This window comes from Megalops cyprinoides, chromosome 1 (assembly GCF_013368585.1).
Source record: "Megalops cyprinoides isolate fMegCyp1 chromosome 1, fMegCyp1.pri, whole genome shotgun sequence".
NCBI lineage: Eukaryota > Metazoa > Chordata > Actinopteri > Elopiformes > Megalopidae > Megalops > Megalops cyprinoides.
Genome location: NC_050583.1, coordinates 18,679,455 through 18,703,999, shown reverse-complemented (window position 1 = coordinate 18,703,999; position 24,545 = coordinate 18,679,455). Strand labels below are relative to the sequence as shown.

The window sequence follows — 24,545 nt, the reverse complement described above, 5'->3', positions numbered from 1 at the left end:
CGCTCAAGTGCCTCTGGGCAGGAGAGTCTGAATCTCCCAGCATTCACTTAACTCACTGCCACTGTGTGACAAATTCTCACAGACATCGCTGCCCCACACACAGGACATTTCCTCAAATCCTGAAGAACAGACTCTTCACTTTGCGTTAATATGTTTCCAAAGTGGGCGGCCATTTTTTCCCTCCATTGTTTCTAATCAACTGAAAGAACGTTTCAGTGGGATTTAACTGTACAGAGATGTGTGGAAAATGAATCAGTGTGCATAACGTGACAGACACTCATCACGTAATAGCAGGACCTGCATCAACAGCATATCTGCGTGGGAGCATGACTGCCATGTGACACAGCAGCACTGTTGAAACAGGAACCTCCCACTCACCGCAACTATGTTACCAAGGAAGAATGAAAACATATGTCAAGCTAGGGTCACTATAACAGTGCTACATCGAAAGTCTAGCTCACATAAAATTCACAAGCAAATCTGTGTTCTTTCGCAGTTACTGGAATCCTGCTGGACACAGCACAGCACATTTCTCTTTTCAGAAATGACATGCCCGTACTAGCCATTCATGGGAAGCCGTGCAAATTTCGCGACTCTGAAAGGAGTCATGCTCTCGCAGGGCTTCAGAGGACTTCCCATTCCAATGACGAAACTAAACCCAACTCCACTAAAGTGCATGTCCAAACTCGCAGCTATGAAGAATGCAGCAGCTGTCAGCTTTGTAATTCCTTACCCAGAGCACCACTGTACTTTCTGCACAAACAGACCTTGCATCACAACGTTACAGAGCTCAGTGATGCCATTGCAAAGCACTCTCAAATCTTCAGTTACACACCTAATGATTTAAAAGTCGCAGCCAGGGAAGGCAGCTGTATTTTCAAACAAAAGTGCGCACCTCAATTACATCATAGAGTGGAGCTCACCGAGTGACAAAGCTGGCGACTCCAGTACTGACGAAAATGTGGAAGAAAGAACCCAAAATCAGAATGGCCAAAGCAGCAGCTAAGCAACTTTCACACTAGCATTTTCAAAGCTGACAACCAGTGAAAGTAATCCCCCTGCTAAAGACGGCCTTTCTTTCATTAGCAGGTAAAAAAGACATCTGAGATCCCGCCATTATAAGAGACTATCCACAATTCAACAGGCCGCATACACCTTTCCATAAAAACACAACCATCTACCAAGATGGTATAGAGATCTGCTGTGCTGATGCAGCACACAATGAACCACTTCAGATGTGCAGGAGTATGGCAGCAGAGCGTTCCTGTGTGCTAGGAATGTGAAGTCCTTTTGTACAGCGGCACAAACTGCTAGAGTATCTAATGAGTAAAAGCAGAGCAAATGTGCATGATCTCATTAGCCTACCAAGAATGCAGATCTGAAACGCCACTTCTTTCTACTGTGAAGTCAAACAAGATCTTATCAACCTGAGTTATGTTATTATGGGGACTGATTTCTTTGATACATATTTGTTCCAAATAAAACGTTCTACAATCACCAAACAGCCCAGCGCTCTCTCAGTGCTCTCACGAAACCTGAGCACTGAACCGAATCTTGGCTTGAAGCAAGAGAAACCAAAACAGGTTTTTGGCTCAGATAATTAGGTTTTACAAAAACAGAACTGCTTTTTCCTCAGCATGCTTGATAAATTCTCCAGCAGGTGTTCAGTGGTGTAACAGAACTTAACAGAACTGTCTGTGTCGAGTGCAGGTGTTCTAAAAGTACCAAACAACCTCTGACAGTGAAAAGTGAAATGTCTCTAAATCAGGCTTCAGGTCTTTTCATAAAATAGTCTTAAGAAATTAGTGAAAATATCAATTTTCCTGGAAGCATAACTCAGGGATATTGTTGATTTTAACCATATTTGTGAATGCACTTCTTTTGTACAAGGAAGAATTATTAATTGACCTTTCTAGGTCATATTAAAGACACCAGGCAACATGAAGGCAGCCACAGGCCCCAGACACCACAGGTCCACCCCAGAAGAAAAAGACACTACTTAAAAGTAAACTTCACAACAGCTGAATCTGTGTATAAAAACTGGGTCTGTACAACATGGCTATATTTTTCATCAGAATCTACAAAAAAGTCTACTCTTGTATGAATTAGTACTTATTTTACATAAATTTATCAACACCTTGACTCCAGAAAAACAGGTATTGTCAATGCTGTGATTTCAACATATAACCTGATTCCAAGAAAGCAAGAGTCTCCTCTGATAGATTTCTTTTCGCAGCTCTGTTCTGTGGTTGTGTCCTTCATGACCAGGATAGCACCAATGCTGGCTGTTTTGGCACTTTTCCCAACGTTGAATTAATGCATTGGGTGCAAAGGTCACTTTACTGCCTTCCTGCTGTATGTATGACCAATGAGACTCCTGAAACTACAGAACTGGAGTGTGACATCTCTGGAATTATTCTTTTTCTTGTAGGCAGTAACTACGTTACTCATGGTATTTTCCAGTGTTGTACTTCACGAAGAGGAAATTGAAAAGGATAGGAGAAGAAATCTCCCCAGTAATCCCAGTCTGTCTAAGCCCTGCATTCTCACACACGGCCCACAACAGTTGTACCTGGTGTCAAGGTCAGAGGTAGAAGACTGTTATAGTACAGAACCACTAAGGAAAAAAGTGTGTGTGCGCATATATTATATATATATATATATATATATATATATATACACACACATAAAATGCGAGAGTGAGTATGTAAGAACCCCCTTAGCATGTCACTTTGCATTATAGTCTGTTACGTGGATAAATAATGTAAAAACCACTGTAAGTCCCTCTGAGACACAATTGTGAAGTCATTGGCCTTACAGTAGTGGAATGACTGTTGTAACTGCTTTCAGTTTTGATTTCAGTAACGTTAAGACCATGCCATATGCAAAAGTGAAGTGCCCCTGAAGAGGACTGAGAAGACATTAAATGTTTACTGATAGAGTCTTAGATCTTTGCATCTCTGGCTACTGAATTTAACAGTTGTGATTAGAAGGTAACTGCATCTTGATAAGTATGATCACGTCTGGGACTGCATATTGACTATACAATAACACAGAGCACATCAGAGCTCCATCTACAGCTTTGCCAAGGAGTCATAGCCCTTAGCCCTTAGCCACTGTAGTAGCATGCCTGCATGCAGTGTGGATTCAGCTCCCAGGAAAGCTGGCTAACCTTGCACCCACTCAGGCAGCTCTATCAGTCTCATGGGTGGAATATGAGTCAATCAGAGAAGGCTGATGACCCTACGTGGTTTGAATACTGGTCTCTTTGCTAAGAGGAAAGAGTAACAAGGAACGAGCATGACGGAAATGTTACTATTTTGCTAATCACCAAACCATGTTCCAAAGGGTCCAGGTTCGTTACTTACAGTTGCAAAGAGCCAGTGCGGGGGGGGAGTGCAGGTTCGTTCCCCAGTGTGGTCCGTTCATCTGCCAACCCCCCGGGGACGCTGCAGCATCGTGACAACACTTACAATGGAAGTGCAAATATGTGTCCAAGTTATTTACAGTTTAAGTCCCACAAACAAGCACCCATGTAATTTAAACCCAATAGATGAAACTGCATATAACCATTTTATCATCAGATACTTTTTTGTCAGATGTATTTATCCAACACCACATGTATTCATAGATTCATAGATTCAAGTCAAAGGTACAAAACATCTTGCTACCTTGCTAATGCAAAGCATAACTATAATGGGAGTGACATCAGCCAATTTCTGTCTTCAATAATCAAACCAGCATACATACAAGTAAACAAGTGAGTTAAATTCATGGGTCGTTACGTTGTATCATCTTATAGATAATGAGACGATACAACAATCTTCACTCCTTGTTTCCCTCATTTACCTTCAGGGAAATACATGTAGCTAGCAGCTTACTTGTTTCAGTATATGGATTAGTAAAGTTCTGTACTATGCGGGTTACTGTTTATCGATATACACGCTGTAAATTCTTAGAATGCTTTAAATTTAACTGGGCTTTATAACTGTAAAATATAGTCATATTTGCTGTAGCTGCAGTTGGTAAATTGACATTTTCATTTAAACTGTGCTTTGTGCACTATATCTGTTTCAACTAATGCTGTTTGTCGCCCTCGTTAATCTGATAAATATAATTTTGATTTCATATTTGGCTTCCTACTTTAAAAAAAAAGCGTCCAATGGCAACAGATTACAGGATACCTTCACTACAGAGATCAGATTACAGATCTTTCATCTCATTACCACTACTGTCAATCGACAGAATACAGACAAGAATGGTCCGTAGATGAAATCCGCTATGAAACGAATCGAAGCCAAGTCAGGAACTACAGACCGTGGGCATCACTCTTTAAAAACGCAACTGATTTACAAGGATTGCGCTTCAAACTTGCATTTCAATGTGCTCAAGCTGTGTTAGAACATTTGTTTTTAATTTGAGTTGTGGAATTATAAATTAATGTACCTTGAGCTTGTCAGTGTTATTCAGAAGTCAATTTACCTGATTCGAAGTTAGCTCGGGCATAGAATGAGATATCGTTTGTCGCGTCAACAAACCGACGGCACATTCTTTACTAAATAAAGTCGTGGGAACAGGAGACGGTGGCAATTGTGAAAACCGTGTGGCTGTTTAGTTTATAAGAAACAAAAAATGATGTCTCAAATAAAACTGTTCGCCGTCAGTTAAAGTAACAATACATGTGCGCCAGACTCCAGCGTGTTCCACCCATAATCGTGCACATATATCAGGTAACCATGACACATTTCACTTATGAATTCTGAAATACTTCGAAAAAAAATCCATGCCAATAATTTCAAAACATTTCTTAAATCCACGTTATATGTAAACAAGACCCTTCGTCATGGTCTGAAATAATTGCATGCTTGATTTTCTTCAGTAACTGGGAAAGAATGTGGTCTCTATGGTTATTCCACGGAACCGCAAGTGCTAGGACACCCAAATCGCTCTTCTCCGCCTTTTGAAAAGTCCAAACATTTGAACAAAACACACTTCTCACCTCAAAAAGAAACCCTGGCCAGCGTCTTCTATCAAGGTTCTATTCTATGAGTCTTTCTCTCCTTGAGCAAAGTAATAGTGTGACTTCGCATTCTCACTTCCCTTCTCGGAACAATTACTCGGACGAAAGAGGGAGGAGTTTGTGCTTATGGCCTACCTGAAAAAAACAGCATGCATTTAATCTTATATGGCACTTCTGGTTTGATCCGCGTAGGGCGATCACATGTAAATACAACGTATTTAAGAAGCGTGGGAAAGGTTTTTTTCATTTAATTCTAAATGTGGTTATCTGTTGTTTTCATCTGCACACTGTTTTATTAATACAGTTGTTATCGTCCCCCCTCTCTCCAAATCCCAACCCTGGCAACACCACTCAGAGGTCTTTTGTGAAAATGACGTTGAGAGAAAAGTGAGGCTTCTCCAGCGCAAGCGAGAATGGTCAGTGAGCAAACAGCACCATTGCTGCTGCTCTTGTAGAGTCCCTAACAATTGGTATGCAATGGGTGCGGATTATTTTTATCTAGTTGAATGGAATCTGCACCCACCCTCCTTAGACCAATTTCACGACCTTTAATCGTGTTGGTCCACCAGACAATTGAACTGTCACAACTGGAGCAGCTGTTCCTCATCTCTGAGCAATGGGAACAGGCATTTCGGTGCCAATTAGCATAGACTCGTTGTTTGAAAAGGTATTGCTAAGGTCCCTGCAACTGGCCTTCAGCGCGGTTGAATTTATGTTTGTTTTTTTGTTTTGTTTTTTAGTTTAGGTTAAGGATAAAAACAGCCAAAAGTATTTTCCAACTTTCCTACACTCAGTATAATTCTGTTTAAATTTGTTTCCTTTGTATCCAGCTATAAATGTTTTTGTGATAATTGCGATAAAAGTGTAGCATATGTTTATTTTTGTTATTGAATGTAACAAACAGTCTCGTGCCGTGTGGCCGCTATGATCAAAAAGATAACATTTTTAAAGCATGAACTAGCTTTTCTCATTCTGATGGTTTCTTTAACACAGCGGGTTCTTCTGTGGGTTGTCACATGTATTCCCACCGTAGAAAGAAATTTGGCACGGTGGGGAAAAAAACATTACACTCTCAAACACTATGGTATCTTTCGCTATATACACTGTATCAGAAGACAACTTTCAAAACTTCAAACCGAGGAGTGAAAACCAGCAAGCACTTTTATCCTGGTAAACTTAAAAATACAATATACTCACCCTACGCGTCGTCAGAAAATTGGGAAGACAGTGAACGTAAAAGATGGGTTCCTTATGCACCGAGGTTCCTTCACCTTTCTTTGCGGTTTTCATTCAAATGAACACGCCCATTCCCGAGCTGAGTAATAACACTTTCGGAATTCGACATTGTGACCGCAAGGGAGCGCCAGCGCCATAGAGATTCGCGGTGTATTCTTTAAAAAGATGTATGGGGTACAAGGAAATAAATCATGTCTATAAATCTTACTTGACATCTGTAACAATGTTAGGAGGTTAGTTCCGACCAGTTTCAGTTGGAATAATTCAACCATCTGGCACAACACATTTCTCATCTTTTACTGCCATCTAGTGGACATTTGTTTGGAGACGTACACAAAGTTTCCAGTTGAGCCTGTTGAACGGTTTAAGATATTGTTGACATGGACACAGTCAATTTCTTTTTAATTTATTAATATCAACTCAGCATGACAAGGCCATACAGTACAACAGTTAAAATTAATTCTGTAAATACAATGTCTCTGGATTTTCATTCTATACTATCCCATTATCATTCATTCTACAGACCACAACTGGAGAATCGGTAGCAGATGAATTGGAATAGTCAGAACGCTGGAGAACATAAACATTACTGATTAAACCTCTCGAGCAATTTAACGGATAACGTCTGAGAACAAAAGGACAGAAATGAACACACAGTGTTTCTCAGATTCAGAGTTTTGACAGACAAACATAAATCACTTGTTCAACCTCCCAGCATCTGACAGCATTTGATTTTTTTTCTAAACAATCACTCACCCCAAAAAATAATCAAAAGCAGCTGGTTAGTCTGCATGGTCATTTGGTTGTAAAGTCTCCACTATGATACTGGGTTCACAGTACATGAGCAAGATCCCTGCTTCACCTAACTAGATTATACATGTTGTGCTACAAAACCTGTTCTGAAACTACAGAAAAAAGTAGCCATAATCAAGTTTAAAGAGAACCTCAACATTGATTGTAAGGTTTAGATTCATATTTTGAATACAATGATGACCAACAGGCACTGCCATGTGTAACTTCCTACTACATCATATCGTTTAGATTAAATGAAGAGATGGGCTGGATTTTCACTGTTTCTCATCTATAGTTAGGATTGAAAGACTTGTCTGAATGGGTTTGTGAAACCCACTGCACCATATCTCTACTGTGTGCAAGGCATTTATTAGGACATATTTCCGGTTTCGTGCTGTGGTGTCCACAGAATACAGCGACATCTTGATTCAGCATTACGTTTGCACCCGTAATGCTACTTGTATGTTCAAGGCACACCCATCACTCTAGATTTTCATTCAAATTTACACCACTGCCATACTTTAGTATCCAATATTCTAAAATAAAGGCAAATAATTTAGTTTTTAATTGGGATCACAAATCATCTGAATCATAAATATGATGATAATCAAGAGCAAATGTGATGTTACATGGACCACAAGCGAGAATCCGTAACATTCCAGAACTCTGCCACAGGGACGAATTTTAAGTCATTTAAGATGGATCAGAAACAACACTTTCATTCCGGGTAAAAGAAATCCCTCAAAGTTCCCAACACTTTGTGCACCTGCAACGTCAATTACCCTAATTGTATTCTTTATTCTTGTCATTCGTGTCTAAAAGACCAGGCTCTACCGTACCATAACCACTCACGTCCTGCAATCACTCATTGTCTCTTGCGCACTCACATTCACTTAAAGGAAAGTGGAACGTATTGAAAGTTAGCAACCAAAAAAAAAAAAAAAACTGGCCATGTTCAGGATGGTCAGGATAATTACATATTATCAAGTCCAAACAAAATAGCTGAAAGCAGCACAATTACAACAGTCAGCCAGGAAATGTGAAAATATGAGTAATATCCATTGCGTCACTGTTTAACTCCTGCACGGCCCCTGCAGCCACCTGTAATGTATATCGTACCACTTCCTTCAGGGACACAAACAGAGAAAGATTATTTGCAAGTAAGGTATGCTGGCACCTCAGGTCAGTGGGGGCAGCAGTAGCTTAAAGAAAGTTTGTGATTTCAGAATTAGTTTTGTTAGTGTGCTGCTGTAATTGGATGGATGCCTGGAAGTAAACCGTCAGCATCTCACAGCTTTGACTGCAGGGGCTTCAGGTACTTGTGGTAGGACTCATGAACCTGGGGGTAGGGATAAAGACAAAGACATAGTAAGAATCTGCTCAAAATGCAGGCAGCGGTAATGTCCACACTATTGTCCCACAACAGAAGAATATGGAATCTATGGGAAGCTAAGTAGTTAAGTTTCTCCTCAAAACCTTACTGCACAAATATTCACTAACATAGTGTTGTTAGTGTCATGTAACATACTGAATACTGAATATATGTTACATTCTAGCGATCCCCCTTTGGCTGTAAAGTGGCTACAGCTGTACTCTTCCAACTACATGCAAACATGCAGTGCATTATAACAGTTGTTCACTTATTGTGGGGTTCTGTAATGAATCCATATTAGTCAAAACCGGAAAATCTACTGCAACCTGCTCATCACAAGCATCACAAACCCCTCCCCCTCCTCTCCAAACTGCTTTGACTGTGAATTCTCACCTCTGTGCGGTTGAGAGGGGACTTCCTGGCCCACTCGAACATGTGCTCATAGACGTTGCCATCATAGCGGCCCAGGACGGAGTTGAGCATCTCGTCGCGGTAGTCAAAGGCGTCCACCAGAGCCACGGCGTTGGGCCGCAGCTGGGCGAGGAGCTCTTTCAGACGCTGGGAGATCTGAGAGAGCTGGGGCACAGTCAGCAGGCCAGCCTGGGGGGGCAGAGGGAAAGAGAGCCACTGCTTACACAAGTGCTGTGAGGGAGTGGCTGTAGAGAGAGATCATGTGACATCACAATAAAGCAGCTGGTTACAGCCAATGACCACAGCTGCTTGTTTCTGATTTCAATGATGAACTTGCATGTTATTTATTGTCTTGCTCTAAATCGATTTTTTTTTTTCACAATACTTTGTACACATTAACCTAATAAGCTCAGTTTTCTTCAAGTCACCCCCCACCTCCGGTTGATGTGGGCTGTGTTGGTTACCTGTAGAAAGTCCCCAGAGTGCTGGGTGACCCCTTGCAAAGCGTAGAGCAGAGCCAGAGTGCTGAGAGCAGAGTGCACTGCTGTGTCTCCCACCTCCCCCAGCTTGGCTGCAAACAACTTCACCACCACATAATGACAGTGCGCCTTTGGGGGGAGAGAGAAAGAGAAGGGAGATCAGAGTAGTTCAAATGTCCCTTTCCACAACATCAACCCTAAAGTGCATTACAGGCCGGCCACTTACATCGGATGCTCTGACCAGGTCGATAGAGGTGTTGTTCCAGGCGTCCTCCTTGCTCTTGCTGTGCTGCAATTCCACCTGCAGGTTCTTGGCCGCAACTTCAACCAGCCTATGGGCACACACAGATCTCAGATTAGTAATGAAAAGGTTAAAAGTGCAGCTGCCCCTTAGTGACTGACACAAATATACCACATCTAATGCTCTCTTTTTGCCCTTTCAAAGAGGAGTCTACAAACTTGGACGCCGCTGAGAAACACACAGACCCACGGGGTGTAACAGCGCGCCCCTCCACTTCCTACCGCTCACCTGGCAGCCCGAAGTTTGTAGGCCTCCACCAGGCTGGCGAGGTCACTGGTGTCGACCACAGTGGGGCGAGCAGAGACGGGCTGGGGCTGCAGTCTGCTCTCAGGCCTGTTCAGGTAGGACACCATGCCACTCAGCTGCTGACCTGCGCTGGCCTGCTTGTAGCTCTTCACCAGGTATCTGCCGGAGGAGGGACAAGGCATGAGTGCACTGTACCGAGTGCATGCATCGTTAAGCTCCATTCTTTTATTTCCGTGTGTCCTTACGTCGGCACTGTGGGGAAATGTGCATATTTTTGCCGTGCCTTATAGTATCTGGCGTTATCTGACAGATTGTAGGGGTCCACGGCACCCCACAGCTGTGTCAGGCGAGCTCACCTGGCCGTCTGCAGCATCATGACCGTGTTCTCGCCCTCGTAGGTGCAGGTGGGCGTGAAGGTGACGTAGATGTCCGGCAGGCTGCTGCAGCGGGAGTAGCCGTGGCCCCCGCAGGCCATGCGACACACCTCAATCCCCGCACTGGCCGCCCACGTGGTGAAGGCCTTCAGGCCCGCCGACAGCGCGTGCAGCTGGCGGGGAGGGGGGGGAACAGTCGTACTGATGCACCACGTGTTGGAAATGTACACCGCCTTAAAATAACTAACACACTTCACATTACATTACATTATTGGCACTTAGCAGATGCTCTTGTCCAGATCGACTTATATCGGCTACAGTTTTTTTTTTTTTACAATGTCATCCATTTATACAGCTGGATATTTACTGAGGCAAGTCTGGGTTAAGTACCTTGCCCAAGGGTACAGCAGCAGTGCCCAAGCGGGGAATCGAACCGGCAACTTTTCGGTTGCGAGTCCTGCTCCTTAACCAATATGCTGCAATGCCATCCCCAAATGAGTAGGGGTGTGCTCATATTTAGGGAAGAGGGATGGGGCTGTACCTCGGGTAGCTCGCTCAGGTCACCCTGGTTGATGTCTCCGGTGATGCGGTGGTACGTCTGGTTCATGTACTGGCCCACAAAGTGGAAGGCATAGGAAGTGGCCAGCAGAGGGAAGAGCTTATACTGCTGGGTCTGGTAGTCCAGGATCTGTGGCTCAGGCTCACTGTGGGCGGGCAGAGAGACAGGGAGTCATCGATAGCATGACAACGCAGGTGTGTTACCTCCTTTTATACCCCAGAGAAACAGGAAGCCTTAGGATGCGTCTGTATAGTTCCCTTTCACTTCACTGAACTTCCAACAAGTATAACGCTGGTGTAGACTGGTTTTGTCAGATTTTGTTTTAAACATGCAAATAAATGTGACCCGCATGTTTTCTTCATTAAAATTCACTCAACGCAATACTATTAAATTAACTGATAACATTTTTAAAACCATTTTAAGTAGAAAAATGATCAAATATCTTTTTTTTTTTCATGAAAGGGCCCATATTTTGTTTCAGTTTAGTCAGGGGTATGGATAAATACGCAGGGCGCTGTACGGTTGCACAGGTATGTGCGCACAGTGCTCTATAAAGTGCAGCCTGTGCCGTTGCGCTTGCGTTCATGCGTCTGGTACCCTGGCCGCAGCTCCGACTGGTGGCGGACGGCGCTGTAGCGGATGGCGATAGTGCAGGATTTGGCCAGGGCGCGTGCCGACTCCCCCACGATCATGGAACGGATGAACACCATGGTGCCGTAGGTCAGCTTGTCACTCGGAGGCTTCACGTAGGTCCCATCCGGCTCCACCTGAAGGGAACACAGGCGAAACAACTCTGAGACTGTACCAGGAGTGGGGAATTAACAGGATCTAGGGGAATGAATTTGGAAAATCATGACATGTTAAAATCTTACCGTCATTAAAACAAGCTGGTAGACACATGTCACTATTGGAAGGTACGTTATGCACTGTATTGCAAGTCAGTCTTCTCTATCTGATGTGCCTGCCCTCCAGTGTTCATTTCTCAGTGCCTGTTTGTTACTGACTGTGTGCTGCAGTGCACGTCTCACACATCTCTAGATGCTGACCTTTGCATATTTCATGAGCATGTTTTCCCGTGGGATTCGGACGTTATCCAGCTTCAGGTAACCGTTGTCAACCTCGTCAAAGCCAAATTTGGGTCCAATATCACCCACCACCACTCCTGAAGAGTAGAGAGGAAAAGTGATGTTTCGTCACACACACACACACACGTACACACACGTACACACACATACGTACACGTACACGTACACGTACGTACACACACACACACACACACACACGTACGTACACACACACACACACACACACGTATGCATACACAAAGCAGCATGACAGAGCAGTGGGTACCTGGCAGGGGCATGTGAGTGTTCATATCGCGGATGGGCACAATAAAAGCATGCAGTCCATGACACTTCCCCTGGGTGTGCAGCTGTGCCAGGACTATGGCATGGTTGGAGGTCTTCCCCACTGGAGAAGGACGGAGAACGGGATCACTCACTCACAGGATTCTTGGTTCACCAAATGCAAACTCAATGCCGTAAACAATATTGGAACTTTGCTTCCTACGACCACACTGTGCATTACTACTCCTAAGAAGGTGCTGCAGTACACCGACAGGCTTCTCTGTCATGCAGAGCAGAAGCTGTCTGGCTCCCAACGTGGACCAGGGACAGGGGATTGTTACTCACATCCTCCTGGCCACCACTTAATGGAAGTGACCGTGGGACTGTTCAGCACAAACTCCTGGGTGGACGGGTCATAGGTGGCGGTGGTCTCCAGGGCGCGAATATGGGTCCCTGGGGGGAAAAAAGGACAAGTAGCACACGAAGAATCCCGTACAAATAGAAACAGAGAGAAAGAGGGAGAGACAGAGAGAGATACTTGTTAATACAGTCGGCTCCTGTCTGAGCAGCAAAAGCAAAGCATTATAATTCAAAGGTCAAAGCTGATCATCAGAATTTCCCGACTAGTTAATTGATTCTTTGGTAATTTTCATGTTTTGAAGCTTGCCGAAACCATGGACTTAGAACATATTCAGGGGTTACAGATGTTGTAGGTGTTTGACAGCAACCAAAGGCAAATATTACAGAAAGACAGAAACATTCTGACATGCAAGATTAGATTCACGGCTTCCAGTAAACTACATTAAACGTAACATCATGTCTATGGTTTACAGCAAGAGTGGAGGAATATAGAGTGGTAACATGAGGAAAAAAGAACACAGTCCAGTTTGGAATTTCAATCCAAACAAAGCACCACAGTGTCAGTACACATAATATATCAGGTGCAGCAGTTGTTCCAGTTGTTTAAAGTGTCAGGGTTTGTTTTAAAACAAAAACCAGGGTAGAAACCAGATTTGTCCAAGCCAGTCAGCCAGAGTGAAATCTTTATGACACTCCCCAAGTGCCGCTTCTGAAAGCAGTATGCTGAGCCCAGACCTTGAGTACTTTTACAGTGCCACCGATAAGTATGATCTTCACTTAAGTTCTGGGGGCGTCTGACACAGTATTTAAAACTACTGGTGTCACATGGCATGCCATTCCCGCAGAGCAGATGCCTTATTGGGGGTAAACTCGATCTGCCGTTGCCAGCTCTGTTACCGTGGCCCATCTCTGTCTGCGCGTAGGTGCCGATGATCTCCAGGTTCCAGGCAGGCATGAAGAAGGTGTCCTGCTGTTCGGGCGTGGCTTGGTTCAGTAGGGTGGGTAGGAACATCCCCAGGTGCAGGTCGAGGGGCTCCGGTCGCCCACGGTGCACACAGCTGGGGAGCAGGACCAGGGGGGAGGGAAGTTTTTGGGGATGTGCGAGGTACAGACAAGGAGAAGGGAGAGAGGTTTTATGCCACAGAGTGCAGTACAGAAAGAGACAGTGAGGGATGAAGAAAGCAATGATGGTGGCAGTGTTTCCAAGCAAGGGAGGGGAGCCATGTGGAAGGTAACAGATTTGCATGAGAAGGAGGAACAGAGATTTGGAATGGCAAAGGATAGTGGGATAGGCCCAGTGGATGGATATGAACAGGAAAGGTCACCAGAAAACAAAAGAGAAAAGAAACAAAAAATCAGTTTGTGAGGAGGTCATGCAAGTGAGTGCTAAGTGCTGATTGAACAAATTACTTAAAGTGAACATTTTCATCAAATATTGATACAGAAAACCATTTTATTTGTGGCCAAAAGCAAACAATGAATGTCAGTGGGGAAAAATGACCATTCAAAAGCAGAGCCACCTGTGTACATGCACCTGAAATTCTGGAAATTTTAATTAAGAAGGCAAAGCGTGACTGGGGGAGCAAGATTTAAAATCAGTGCACATACATCACGCAAGTCATCACTGTACCATGCTGTTGCACCAGCACATCGCTGAGCAACTTGAAATAAAAAAATAAGAATTAGAATATCCATATAGCCCCTACATTTACAATAGGAGACCTGGGGAGTCAGAGTACCATGAAAGGAACAAAATGTTATACTTCAAAGAAGGTGTTCTGCAAGGAGGAGGTATCATGTGAAATTTGGCACAGACCAAACTGAACCCTAGCAGTACAGTGAGCCCTGTAGGTTAACAATGTTGTAATATTATCTGTGGAAATGCTTCAGACTCCCAGACAACAGTCCATTTTGAGCCCAACTCAGACACAGACAAAAGAATGGCTAGGCCTAAATGGCCATAATTCAAGTTCTCTCTGTCCTGGAATGAAAATGGTATATTTACAGACTCAAACCCTCTCTTAAGTTTTCTGTATTGTTTCTGACAGCTGTAAAACAGAGGTTAATATGGGGTCTCCCGGAATAAAACTAAATAAAACTCTCTGCAAATTGTAGTTACTAATTCACGCACAACCAGCCATTTTAGCCACTACAAGCACAAACGTCACCCAGATAAAATGATCCAATATGCTGTTCATTAACTTCCAATTTCAGATTCAAGGACATTCATTGAAAAAGTTCCAGTTCTACCAAGGAAAAGTTAATGATTTGCAAGTCATAGATTCAAGAAAAAGGGATTTAAAAAAAAAAATCAACGCTTTGCAATCAAATGCAGACAAAAAGACACGCTCACAGACAGAGGACTACCCTTTACTACTAACAGGGATAAAGGGATGGGGGATAAAGGTTGGTAGAGAGATGGCAGACAGAAATAGTTAATGATCTAAAAGATTCAGGTCCATTTCAATGGTTGCTTCAGTAGAAGAGGATTCCCACATAAGCCTCCAGTTTGATATTTTGGTCTTCTTATTCTTCAGTCTTCATCCAGATTAAGCCTCCTTTTGTTTTTTACCTCCACAGTTTCCTTTGCCCATCTTTAAAAGGCATGATTACAGTGGGTCCAGTGGCACCATGAGTGCATTTTTAAGGAAAACCTGCAAGCAGTTAGTCTGAAATAATAATCAGTATTAATGATAACTGATAAAATATTAAAACAAAATTAGAAACTACTGTTAGTGTTACATGGAACAAGTAAGAGTGACACTTATGGACAAGTGAGACAGAAATACAAACTACGGAGATCTGTCAAACACCTGCAGGAACCCCATTTCTCCAACGACAACAGCCTCACGGTTCCAACAAAACCACAAAACTCCCCCCCCCCTTCCACCAAAGGAGCAGAGTTTCCCCAGAGCACCACACCCTGCATACGCTGCCTGCTGATCAAAGGCAATGTGGAAGCCTGAGGTTCTCCACCGCGGCTGCCAGAGTTTTTTTCCCCCTGCGTTAGACTGACCGTGCCCCATTTCTGTCTGGGCGTAGGTGCCCAGGGCCTTGAAGGACTCTGCCAGAGGGAGCCACTTTCTGCGCTGCTCTGCGTCACACTGGCTGTACAGGGTGGGCAAGAACATGACGTAGTGGAGACCCAGGGCCTCATGGTGAAGCCCTTTCATGACACTGAAGGGGACAGACAGACACACAGATGAAGACTGAGCTCAAGGGTCTGAGCAAACTGCAATCCAAACAGCTGAAGGGCTGAAGGTCTGGAAGCCTGAGGGACACGTGGAAAAAGAGAGGGATTTAACCTTAAAATATCAAATGTCAATACTATTACTGTCAGTGTATGCATGTGTGTGCATTCCTGCCCCATTCAGGTAGAGCAAGTGCACAGTTTAACAGTAGTTCTGACACTGACATTTTGCTATATTATGGGCAATCCAACAGAAAAATGTTTCACCACAATTTGCTCAGCTGGTTTGGGATGTCAAACTGCTTAGTCCAGGACCTGGCCCAAGACTTACACTAGGGTCCAAAATTATTGGGACACCTGGGCATTTTGTAGTTAAGTGTGGATGTGTCCATGTAGCTATTAGTTTTATCACTCGAACCTAATTTATGGTGTGGTGAAAACAGTTACATGTTTTGGCAACTATTAACATTTTCAAAATATCTCTTTATGTGATTGGCACGCGATTGCCTGATGACTACCCTTATTTCCAACATTTTAATAATATGTATGACATTAATTCTGCCAAACAAACTGACAATTCCATGACATTAACTTAATTTTAAAAGGTACCTACATACTTACTGAGTGCAGACAAGTGAACAAAAATGACCATCACTTCAATTAGGCCTGATTGAACGTTGCCCTGCCCCCTAATTGAACACTCATACTGAAACCTATATAAACCTAACAAGGTTGGAACATGGTCACAGAAGATGAAGCTGAAATTGACATTGACATAAATATGACTTTCCCAATGTCTGATGGAATATGCAGCAAAAATATTGTGGGTTTTCAGAAAAAAGTGAGTGTCCCAATAATTTTGGACCCCAGTGTATTTTTTCCAACCAACATACACTGTGTAAGTACAGTCCAAGCTCCTACATGCTTTAGGCAACATGTAAATGAGATGGTAAGCAGCACTGGAAACTGAAACCTTACCTTTAAATGAGCCATAAAAAGGGCACTGACAATGAAGAGTATAAACCTTAACAAAGTTTGTACTCTTCATTGTCACAAAGTAAACTGTTTTGCATTTTCTGTTCTTATCTCAATATCTGCACTCAAATTTGAGTCCCTGCATTATCTGATCACACTCACACTCTACCGTCCCAATCCTGGTCCTGTGGACCCACTATGTATACTGGTTTTCATTCCATCTCAGCTCTGAAATAGTTAGGTTTGATCAAATTGTTAAATGAGCACTGATCTCTGTTTGACTTCGTTTAAATAAATGCTGTCAGTTCTGTTGCAGATATCAACTGTTGAAAATATATCTGGTCATCTTCTGCTGCAGACCAAAGACCCACCTCTTCAGACTACGTGTGAAGTACCCCTCCCCAAGTGCAACCTTTAGTTCCCCTGATGTGTAGATATATACAGTATGTGGACGTATACCACAGGATTACGTGTAATTATTTATATGGAGGTTTACTTCAGGATATGTGTTAGCATGTATTTGGAATGGCGTAGTTATCAACTCCCCATTTGTTTACAATGATGGCTTATTACCTACATTATGCAACAATTTTTACTCTTCAAATGCACCTTCGTGATGCTGGTTGAGAGTATTGGGTGCTGCAATCCAAAGTAAAACTCTATGTAAAGTAGTAGTAGCTGTTGTTGTTATTAATATCTTCAGAAAGAGATGATAACCTACTTCGATCAGAGAATGCTGCAACAGACCAATGTCAACTTGCTCTTTCTGCAGGCTCCTCATTTTCTACCAGTTGTAAGCTGCAAAAATAGTTGTAAGCTGCAAAAATATTATCGCAAGTTGTTTGGAGTTAATGAAGTGCACTATTAATGACATATACGGTGTCACTGTCGTACCTGACAACATCTCCTTGGTCAAAGTGAAAATTCTGCCCCCTTGAGTGCAGTCTTCACTTTGCACTTTCTTAAAAAGTTCTGAAATGGCAGTCTTAGTAAAGTATCTCCTACCAGGGAGGTCATATTGCCAATCACGTTTCAGCCCCCAGTCCGAATCCTGCAAAATCGATCGGGTAGCCATGTAAACTGTGCTGCCACCTTTTCCAAACGCTTGCTGCTTGCAGACACATCAAGGGATGTCGCTAAGATCTTTAGGTTCCCCTTTTTGTTTGAAACCTGAAAACCGCCGAATTGGTGCAGTGGCGTTTTATTTGCAGGTGTCATGCACAAAGCTGGCGTGCAGCACATGCATAGCCCTTGTCCAGTGCACATGAAGAGGGGATCAATTTGATTAGCAACTTTAGGTCTGCAAAATCAGACATGATAATTACACATGATTTTTTTTTAAACATTTTAAGAAACAAGGATGGTTTGGAAATTATCATTAACAACACTGCATCCCTCTCATCACCCCCTCTCTGCTGGTAACATTAAAAACAGCTATTTCTGCCAGGATGATGTGACATTGCTCAAACCTAATGCACTTGTGATCTCAGGACTATGTTTGGTACTGATACTTAATTCATATGTGGTTAGTGGTTTCCTTTTTGTACAGTTTCTCACACCACTTTGTAGATGACCTTTGTATGTTACTCTGAGTAAGAGTGTCTGCCACGTGATCACAACGTAATGTAATGTAATGTACAACAAGATGTATAATGTAATGTACATGAAGAAATTGAACCACTAATTATACTTAATTGGGACAGCTACATCAAATTTGTTCAATGATGCATATATTCAGAAAAAAAGTTGAATGACTTTCCTGTTTTCTTATTAATACAGACACATCTGTAGCAGAAAATTTCATTCACAAAGGACTTTAGACAAGCTGTACTCTACACATAGACTAGACACAACAGAGATATAAATTAACATATCTATTTATTCAAATAAAGAGCAATGTTCAGGTAACAGTTCAATCAAAGCTAAATAAGTGAAAGCTCAGCTGGAATGAAAACCAACATACACTGTGGGTCCCCAGAACCAGGATTCAGAAACACTGATCTACCCTGTTAAAACACAAACCACAGGTCACTACAAAGGGAGAGAAGGTGATCCACAGTCTTACAAAGAACGCAGTTCATCGGCAGCCCCTTTGTCCTTGTCTGCACTCTATGTGGAGCACTGCCTTTGAAGACCTATCATGTTTCACCACACAACAGTTGCTTAAAATGTTTCAGTGTCATATGGTTACTGGAACACCCCATGTCCTGGCGAACCGGCGTGATGCGATCGCCTGCATCATATAGCAGTTACACTTCCAACCACTTCTTAGTGTTACCAGTGTATTACTATTTCAAAGAAAAGCATGTGCCATCTTGTCTGTCTCTAAAAAGCCAATTTAACAAATTCTGGAGAACATACTAATTCACCCTGAACTGAGGTGTAGATATTTTATCCAATCTAAAAGTAAAAACACTAGGAAAGTGTGTGAGTGAAATAAACCTTAGTACTCCCACTCTCTTATATAATTCTAATCCAGCACTGACCTTTCCCCTGCTTCGAGTAGGATTGTGCCCGGTTATGATCTTTGACCAACATAATAAGGACATTTTTTTTTGTTTCTATGACTGGCATAATGCCAAAATCTGAGCACAAGAATCACTGTAACCACAACATGGAAACTGTTGCTTTTGATAGGTCTATCTATCCCATCATTGTCTGTGCACAGAACTCTGGGAAAGGAAGAGGTATGTTAATCAATTAGTCTTTCTTGCTCAAATAGTGAGGGTCCTGTTCACACTGGATTAATAGTACTCAAACACATCACAGAATAGGTTCCTCGAAACAAATTGTAAACAAAGTAAAGGGAATGATGGCAGCCATAATGGTAAGTGGTGGAGCCAGCAGATCCTGCATTTGTGTAATGTATGTAAAAGAAGACAAGGTATTACACAACCTCTCAAGGAAGATGATGGGCTTTCTTAATCATACTGCTCAAAACGTGCATGCCTACACATGCATAATTGAACAGATTCCATCTGCATCACTATTGGCATCTGTGTAATGTGTAACAGAAAATGAAGATGGAAAAAAAAAATCTTGTTTTCATTCACTATTTTCCTGTATTATACAAACAAACACATCGTCCCATTTCATCACAGAGAATTTACGGACAGCTGATAAGGCCCTGTGAGTTAACTTGGAGACATATTCGCCACTAGCTGGTGAGTCAGGAGAAAGGTCTTTAAAAATAAGGCTTTCCCTCACTGACAACTGATTTCAGGGGACTGAAAAAGAACCTACAGGAAGTGGTTATTGTTTAAAGGTGGACCTGTAAAGGATCTTGAGGACAGTGTCTGACTGAGACCAAAGGATTCATTGCGCAATAACTGCCGGTCAGTCAACCCACTGTCCTTCACTGAAGCCAGTCAGCTACAGCTTCATTACCTCTTGTAGCAGTATATCTCCTCTGGGTCAGAGATGCCATACTCTCTCAACTTCAAGATCATCTGTGCACTCTTCTTCACGGCTGCCTCATACCGCTCACTGCGGGACAGGAAGTTGAGGTCCTCATGTTGAAAGTCTGGGTCACTGATAACTAAGGACTCTGGGTGGGCAGAGAGAATACTGTATTGACAAGTTATACACAATGGATAGTGTAAGTCAAAAAGGAAGAGCAGAAGAGGAGGGTGTTGAGCTTGATCAAAGTTTAACATTTGAACAAGAGCTATAGTCACACCCAGCACTAAAGTGGTACAGCACTTCAGGACACTGAATTCTTACATTATGACCATCACCTAATACATGAAGGATGGTCTAGACACAAAGCAATCAGTTTAATTACTTTCCTTACATAATAATTAACGTTCACATTTTGGTGTAAAGCAAATATCGCTGCGAAAACAGTTTCTAGCATATGGGCAGTACCAAGCCGAAATCACTCAGATAATCTGGCAATCAATTTGCGTGTTCTGAGAGGTGAATGATATGTGGCAAAGGTCCAACATGTGATAAGTACTGGATGAACTCTGGAACTGTAGCGCTGTGCGCAACAGTGCAATACCTGCACATGTGTGGGTATGCAGAATCTGTGTTTCAGAGTGTAGTGTTATGTATACGCATGTATATCATCTATCTGGACTCACTAGTTAAACTGTCAAGTGTGAGATGTTGGCTAGGTAGGTGATTCGGTATTTAACCAAACAGCAAACACCGCCAGCTGCTTTTACCAGAAAGTTTACCAAATGTAAGTTATAGCAAGTTAACAGGGTATCCCTCACTTTACCAAAAGAAGTTAACAAGTGATAGCTATGCTCGCTAACGTTAGTCAACTACTAATGAGTATAATGAGTAGTACAGAGTCAACGTACAATGCTTAACTACTTGGCTAACGTAGCTAGATCTAGGTTGGAAGTTTTGGTCTGCCTAAAACTTAGCTACCTACCCTCCAGCTATCTGTTACGCAGCTAGGTAGCTGGCTTGCTATCTAGCTAGCGACTCTGTTGTTGCAGTTCACTGATCCACTGTAACAACAAACACCTCAGGCAGCCAGTAACACCTTCCCTCTCCCCCACTTCAAAAACTCACCGATCTCTCTCCTCCTTTTAGTTTTCTCAGGACCACCATCTAGAATGTTTGTAAGTATCTCAGTGCTGAAAGTAGCATTTTCCCGTTCTCTGCGGATATCAGGATTCATAGCGAATACAAAAGCTGGTCTACGTAGTTACCTAGCTAGTTAACTTTAATGTTGGTTGCTGTAAGCACTGTAAAGTTTAAATCGAAGGCCTCGGAGAGTAGAGTATCCACTTGACAGTGACACTCCACCTAGTACAGACCGTGTATGTTAGCTACTTTCAAAACGCAGCTGACCAGCGATGTCTACCCCCTTCCTGGCTTCAAACCGGTAGAGACACTATCATGTGGGTTATGACGTTTCTCGTAATGACCATTCACTAGCACGCACAGGGCAACCAGGAACTAAGTGTGTAGTGCGCTAGAGCTGTGGTTGAATTTATCCCTTGAAAGTGTAAGTTTGCGTTAAATTGTTGGTAGCTACCTATGTAAATTCCGCCTCGATTATGTGAGTTTTTCGTTAGTATTGGCAAGGAAGTACATTCAGACTGTTCCATTTCAATGGACAGCTTTCTCATAAGACGACATGGAAGACGTTATGAGCTGCACGTATTTTCTCTATTCTTAGGGAAATTCGGTGCATATATTGTTCATGGTTTTGATTAACGTCAGAACTCAGGGTGAATTTTTAGCCTTTTAGCCGAACAATAAACACATGGAACCAGGGATAACACAGCAACTGGAGGGCACTTAGGCACTAGCAATAAGGCTGCTTTTAGTGTATTTTCAGCCGCGTGGAGATGCTTCCTGCCCCCGGTGTTTTTCAGTTTCCCTGGGAGATAAGTGCAGGGGCCGTCCAGGAAGGGGCAACAGTGAGAACATTTGGCAGGTGCTCCATCTTTTTTGCTCCTCATAAGCAAACAGTGGTGAATCATTATCTATATTCTAACATCATCATGTATATTTGGGGTAGTGTTTTTTCCATTGATATATTTTAATTGAGTCTTTATTCTTTGCTCACTCTCCTCTCTCTTCTTACTTTGGCCAGATTGTTGTGTTACCAACCAGCCGATTCAAAGGCCATCCTCACTTCCCACCATGCATCAGCCCAGCACCAAGTGGTTATTCACACGGGCTTTGTGGAGCCTTTTCAGCCTATAATAGGGGCCCAGTACATAGCTCTCGGAGAGCTGGAAAGTTCGGACAGTAAGTCCATGTGGCGGTGGAAGGCCCCCAAAACGACAGCAATTTAATTTATGTAGTTCACATGAATAATTTTTTTAAAAAGCAACAAAACTGTATCCCTAATGTTAATTTGTGCATTTTTTCTACTCCCACTCGGCAGGCGAGGGTGTGATGGTGCGTGCTCGCGTGCTGAACTGTGTAGATGGAGTAGACCTTGCTTTGCTGCAGAGTGCCATCAATGAACAGAGGAAATACTTCCAGGAAAGAGAGAGTGGAGCAGACATCCAGTCACCCCCATCCTGATATGGGACTGCACATCCTAGAGTACTGTACAATTTATGTTTAGCTTATGGGTAAATTAAAGCTTATAATGATACAGGATTGTGATGTGTTGAAATTACTTGATGTACTTTCTAAAGATGACATGTAGTGTTATATGTCATGTTGTAAAGTTACATAGCCGTGACAGGAGGTAAATGGCAATACAGAGGATAGATAGGAGAACTCTTGATTTTGACTTCACTGATGTGAATCTTGGATAAAGTGTTGCTGCACCTGTGAATAAATTATTCCATTTGCCAGGTGCCATCATGTACACATTTGGTGCACCATGAATTCTCAGGTCAAACTATGTACTGGGTACAAGAACACATGAGAAACATCACATCAATGATAAATTTGATAGTCTCATGTGCTGTCTTCAGTATGTCCTCATTTCTACACACACAGGCAGTATCACTTGCAGCTCCCCCTTAGATCACAGCATAGCATTCTTTAAGACAGAATCATTTGAACCACCTCATTCTTTGAGTTATGTTTATACTTGTTCAATTAATTAACTTTGCCGCCAGCAACTTCATGAGTGTTAACAAGTGGAAAACACACAGGAATGTCACCTCCATTTCTTACTCCTTACCCCTAGTTCTTAATAAATACTGTATTATCTTACCAAATGACTTCTCATGTCAATGGCTTTGTGCTTTCTTGGTTTATTACAAGTGTTTTAACCCATGAGGCACCATTGGTTTACTGTGCCATCTCTGCAAATAGGCATTGCTGTTGCTAATTTTTGCCTTTTAAATGAATTTATTGGAGATGAGGAAGGCATCAATTGGTGATTGACAGAATATGTAATGTGATTTTACATTAACATACACAGGCACATTGCTGGTCAGTGAATTTAATTTTCAAAGATGAATTCAGTGTTACAGCACAGGTGTTACTTGCACATCTTAAGAGAGTTTTTGCTCAGGTGTCTGAAACAACTTACAGTTGTGTCAGTCTGGTTTCTTCTTTCCTGTATCCATAAACGATTTTATTTATGTTAAAAGTAGCATAACTGCACACTGGAAAAATTGGGTATCAGATTGACCTGCTTTTCAACCCACCTCTTGTTCACCTTGCTATGAATGAAAACAACACCCTTTTTAGCATGGATACCATCTTACCACAAGTGAACATAGCTAATGGAAAGAATCTATTTGTAGTCTCAGCGCTTTTAAAGGAGACAAGCAGGTACAGGCATGAGTCAAGCACAGTATTTGTTTTGAATTTGCATTATTGAAAATGTATCTTTTGGGAAGGACTGATATCTTTTTCAGTTATTTCCACATCTGTAATACATTTCAAACTGGTTTGATTCTTTTCTAAAATGATCTTCTTCTAAAAATCTTATACATGCATTTTATTTATTATGATAAATTTCATTTCTTGGATGCAGGCCCAAACTGAGACTCTTTTTGTCATGTTTTTCAGTTGTACAAATACTTTATAAAGAAGGCAGGCTAGTGTAAGTACAAGTGAAGCATAGTAGTTGTTTTGAAATTGCAGTTATTCTGAATACACCCTTTCAGCACATAACTGATATTTAATCTGTTTTGAAAATATATTTCAGTATGACCATATTTTTCTAGTATATTCTAAGTACATTACCAATACAATGTATTATCTTGGTGTTTATTTTGTTGCATTAAATTTAAACCTTTTCCGGTTGATGTTGCTCCACTCTGTTAGCAGTTCTATAGTGCTATAATTTTTGTTTAGCTTTTTGTACAGTATGTTGGTATGGGCCATCTTAGCTACAGAAATAGGGTACAGAGTGTGTCGGTTTGAAAAAACAGTAATCACCATTCTTTGTTTAGGCATCCAGCCACCAAAACATGTGAACAGTTCACGCTGAAAGATGTC

General features: G+C 42.2%; 3 protein-coding genes across 7 annotated transcripts in view; 1 reads left to right on the top strand and 2 right to left on the bottom strand.

Moving 5' to 3' along the window:
- Window positions 1–6,296, bottom strand: part of LOC118785038 (inactive rhomboid protein 2-like) — a 33,402-nt gene extending 27,106 nt beyond the window's left edge. For 2 of the 4 annotated variants that reach the window (XM_036539566.1, XM_036539582.1), the window contains exon 1: window positions 5,000–5,105. The gene's annotated coding sequence lies outside the window, so the exon portion shown is untranslated. Of the gene's footprint in view, window positions 1–4,999; window positions 5,106–6,217 lie in introns of those variants that run through there. The other 2 variants (XM_036539589.1, XM_036539574.1) reach the window with 2 other exon arrangements.
- A 399-nt stretch (window positions 6,297–6,695) lies between these two features.
- On the bottom strand, window positions 6,696–21,469 carry acox1 (acyl-CoA oxidase 1, palmitoyl). Of its 2 annotated transcripts, none has more exons than XM_036528113.1 (14): window positions 21,189–21,469; window positions 20,049–20,208; window positions 15,513–15,673; window positions 12,482–12,589; window positions 12,141–12,260; window positions 11,837–11,952; window positions 11,388–11,557; window positions 10,773–10,935; window positions 10,214–10,404; window positions 9,840–10,016; window positions 9,537–9,642; window positions 9,296–9,439; window positions 8,814–9,020; window positions 6,696–8,387 (listed from the first exon to the last, which is right to left on the bottom strand). In XM_036528113.1, exons 1-14 carry the CDS (start codon window positions 21,295–21,297, stop codon window positions 8,337–8,339), a joined length of 1,983 nt encoding a protein of 660 aa, XP_036384006.1. In that variant the 5' UTR covers window positions 21,298–21,469; the 3' UTR covers window positions 6,696–8,336. The 2 variants fall into 2 exon arrangements, with proteins under 2 accessions (XP_036384006.1, XP_036383996.1); XM_036528103.1 differs by lacking the exon at window positions 15,513–15,673 and adding an exon at window positions 13,394–13,554.
- A 109-nt stretch (window positions 21,470–21,578) lies between these two features.
- On the top strand, window positions 21,579–22,668 carry ten1 (TEN1 subunit of CST complex). Its single transcript, XM_036549417.1, has 3 exons — window positions 21,579–22,062; window positions 22,222–22,379; window positions 22,519–22,668. The coding sequence occupies exons 1-3, from the start codon at window positions 21,974–21,976 to the stop codon at window positions 22,659–22,661; spliced, it is 390 nt and encodes a 129-aa protein (XP_036405310.1). The 5' UTR covers window positions 21,579–21,973; the 3' UTR covers window positions 22,662–22,668.
- Window positions 22,669–24,545: the final 1,877 nt, after the last annotated feature.